The sequence below is a fragment of the Drosophila bipectinata genome, chromosome 4, assembly GCF_030179905.1.
Source record: "Drosophila bipectinata strain 14024-0381.07 chromosome 4, DbipHiC1v2, whole genome shotgun sequence".
NCBI lineage: Eukaryota > Metazoa > Arthropoda > Insecta > Diptera > Drosophilidae > Drosophila > Drosophila bipectinata.
In genome coordinates this window covers 5,000,850-5,004,173 of record NC_091740.1, presented here as the reverse complement: position 1 = coordinate 5,004,173, position 3,324 = coordinate 5,000,850, and the positions used below count along the sequence as shown (strand labels likewise).

At 53.7% G+C, this 3,324-nt stretch overlaps 1 protein-coding gene across 1 annotated transcript; it reads right to left on the bottom strand.

The window, feature by feature from the left end:
* Positions 1–1,260: 1,260 nt before the first annotated feature.
* Positions 1,261–2,073, bottom strand: LOC122322120 (uncharacterized). Its single transcript, XM_043213560.1, has 3 exons — positions 1,924–2,073; positions 1,660–1,824; positions 1,261–1,608 (listed from the first exon to the last, which is right to left on the bottom strand). The coding sequence occupies exons 1-3, from the start codon at positions 2,071–2,073 to the stop codon at positions 1,261–1,263; spliced, it is 663 nt and encodes a 220-aa protein (XP_043069495.1).
* Between the last annotated feature and the right edge of the window lie 1,251 nt (positions 2,074–3,324).

The following is a 3,324-nucleotide window of genomic DNA, read 5'->3' as shown; positions in this document are numbered from 1 at the left end:
ATCACGAACGAGAGTGCGCCCGCCTTTGATAATGGGCTGCTAGCAGATGCTCCCTAGCTTAAGATGCTAAATTAGTTAAAGCCGAGTGACCGAAAAGGAGTCGGCTTGCAACCAACAATGCGTAAATTATTAAATAATTATTATTCAAACCTAACACTAGTCTGCTGCCTGACCCGACGGCATCGATGCGTCAGGACATTTTCTGAGGACAGCTATCTACAGTGCATTTTTTGGCGGGATTCCACCCAGGATGAGTTGCAGGTTTTTAAAGTTGATACTGCCACCTATGGAATGAAGCTGGCCCCATTTTTACCAGTTCGGTCAATGCATCAGTTGGCAGAGGATGAGCAAAAAATTTTTCCAAAATGGGCCGAAATTCTGCTTACTATTTTCGTTTGAAAGAATTCAGTCAACTCAAAGTCACTCAAAGCCCACAAGACTTATCTTTTTTTCTTCAGTCGCCTGGCTGTATGACCCAGTAGGCCTTGTCGGTCTTGTTATTACCAAGACAAAGATTTTTCTCCAAAAGCTATACCGTGAGAAGTTCTCCTGGGATGAAAATCCTACTCAAGCTCCTCACTCCGCCTGGGATATGATTTGTCGCAGCTCGCCAGGGCGCAGCACGCAAAATTCCCTAGATGGTCGCTAAGACCGCAACTCGAGGTAGAGATCCATGAATTCTGTGACACCAGCATTGAGGCGTATGTTACTTGCGTTTATGTCGTGTCCGAAGGCACAGGATCACTGCTCGAAGTCTTGAGATTTATCGGGAGCCAAGTTATGCTTAAAAGCTTAAAATTTCTCTAAGTGAAAATGTTAAGAAATTCTTAAGAAATTCTATGCGGTCCTGATGTACTCCATATTGTGGACACCAGACTCCAGTATCGGACGGACCAATGGAATGAATAAGCTTTTCGTAATGTAGGGGTCTTTAAATTATTTTGTCCATCTATTTATAAAATCAGGGATACATTTGTAAAATCAAAATAAGTGGTTGTGTGTGGATGATGGATAGTGGGGGCTTGAGAACGGGCGGGACGACCGCTAGGCATTGCTTCGCCCGCCACAGGCCCCAACTCTCCACCCTACCACCTCTCCTGCTCGATGCTCCTGAGCCTCTGCATTAACCCTGCAACAAAAGATGCTACTGCGTCCCAGAGCATCTCTGGACGCTACTGCGTCCCGGTGGCACTCAAAGACAACGTGCCTGGCGTCCTCGACTATCGATCTCCCTCACTCCGGTCACCCCTCACTCTCCCCTCACCAGTCATCCTCCGCGTGGCCAAAACGCTTCAGGTATGGCCCGAAGCAGCCATGTCCACTCAAGACCTGGGTCAGGTAAAAGACGACCTGCCCGTGGCTTCGCAGCACCCACCTTCTAAGGTTAGGAATGAGGGTGTGAGTCCATCTTCCCTTCGTCGACGCGTCCCAGCAATCCTGCCAGGCTGTGAGCGACCTCTCCTTGGCGTCCTCCCTTGCAGCTGTATTGGGGGTGCCGCCGGCACCCTCATTGCTAGCACGGGTTTCCTTAAGCTCCTTGAGCTCTCGAGCGCGCTCCTTCAGCGGAACCATCCCAGCAATGACCAGAATGGCGCCGTCGGAGACTGTCTTGAAGCCGGACGCGACTCTTATAGCACCCAGCCTTTAAACTGCATCTACCCCTCTCCTGTAGCTGGGCGTATTCATCGCCTCAGCCCAGATGGGCGCTGCATACAAAATTTGCGCCGAGGCAACACTCACGAGGAACCTTCTCCTGTTCTGCTTGGGGCCTCTGCTGTTTAGAAGGATCCTGGCGAGGCCCCTGATAGTGGCTGCAGCCTTGCCCTGGATATAATAAAGGTGCTAGCGGAAGGAGAGCCGGGCGTCGATCATCACACCAAGATATTTTATGGCCCGCTGGGAGGTTATGGCCATTCCACCAACCCGGATTGTCGCCGCTTCCAGCACCTTGCAGCTGCTGACCAGTACCGCTTCGGTCTTTTGCGGGGCTAGGCTTAGACCGGCATTTTGGAGCCACATCTCCATTGCCTCGATTGCCTTGTTCGCCGCTCTCTCCGCTTCCTCCCTGTGCATCCCGCTGGGAGCTGCAGTCTCAGGATCCCGTCAAATATGGCGTTCCACAGCAGCGGTCCTAGGACCAATCCTTGGGGACACCCGCCGGAACGTCGAAGGACTCCGTGCCCATGTCCGTGTCGACCAGTAGCCCTCTGCAGCTAATGTAGCTACTGACGACGTTCATTAAGGCACTGGGAACGTTGAACCGCCTTAGGGCTGCCAGTGTTTTGCCCCAGTCCGCCGTGTTGAAGGCGTTGCTGATGTCCAGGGTGACTATCAGGCAGTATTGCTTGGAGCCACCTTTCCACCTATGGCAGCTTCGAGCCTCGTCGCGATCACCCTCTCGAAGACCTGCTGGACACAAAGCAGGCAGATTGACCTATAGAACGACGCCTCCTCCCTTGGTTTGAGGAGCAGCAGGAGCTTCTGTACCTTCCACCTGGTGGAAAAAGTGCCTTCGCGGGTACATTTATTGTAGAGCTCCGCAAAGCTGCCCGGCTGCAGAGCTAGAGCCAGCTTCAGGGCTCGGTTAGGAACCGAATCCGGGCCGGGTGCTTTGTTCGGGGCCAGGACTCTCCCAATGGCCAGAACTTTCTCTTCCGTTACCTCCTCAGCAGCTTCATTGACTGCTGGGGGGGTGGGAAGCTGGGTGACCTGGTTGCCGGCTGGGAACAGTGCCTGCACTATGGTCCTTAGTACTTTGGGTCCGTGGGGGACTGGCTTCGTGCGCGCAGCCTCTTCACCACTATCCGGTACGCGTTGGCCCATGGATTTTTCTCCGCCGAGTCGCATAGCTCCAGGAAGCATTTCCTTTTGCTGTCTCGGATGGCCACCTTCAATGCTTAGCGTCGGTCCTTGAAGGCTTGATGCCGCTCCTCAAAGGCGTCGCTGCCTCTCGCTCGCTGCATAAGCCTCCTTGCTCTTATGCATTCAGCTCGAATGGAGCCAATCTCGGTAGCGGCTTCTCCCCTGCATGCTCGCCATGCACGCTGCCTCCAGCTTAGCAGCCAGGGTATCAGCCATTTCGTTGGCTCCGCTTGGTAAGACGTTGCCGATGTCGCGCGCTGCCTCGGTGAAGTTCCTCGCCTGGAGCGTGCCGACTCTGTAGCCTCGTGGATTCAGATCCCTCGGTCGTTCTTGAGGGCTACCAATTGAGCACAATATTGCTTCGTGGTCGCTGGCCGTAAAACTGCGGCTTATCCTCCAGTTAGCGCCAGTCGCTAGCGAGGGGCTTGCGAACGTCAGGTCTATGATGGAACCGGCTCCGGC

Bases quoted from the DNA above. Each gene is read 5' to 3' on its own strand.
- LOC122322120 (XM_043213560.1), bottom strand. From the start codon at position 2,073: ATGCACAGGGAGGAAGCGGAGAGAGCGGCGAACAAGGCAATCGAGGCA. The intron at 1,825-1,923 runs GTTGGTGGAATG...TATTATATCCAG, and splicing joins TGGAAGCGGCGACAATCCGG to GGCAAGGCTGCAGCCACTAT. The intron at 1,609-1,659 runs GTAGATGCAGTT...TCCGGCTTCAAG, and splicing joins CGCCCAGCTACAGGAGAGGG to ACAGTCTCCGACGGCGCCAT.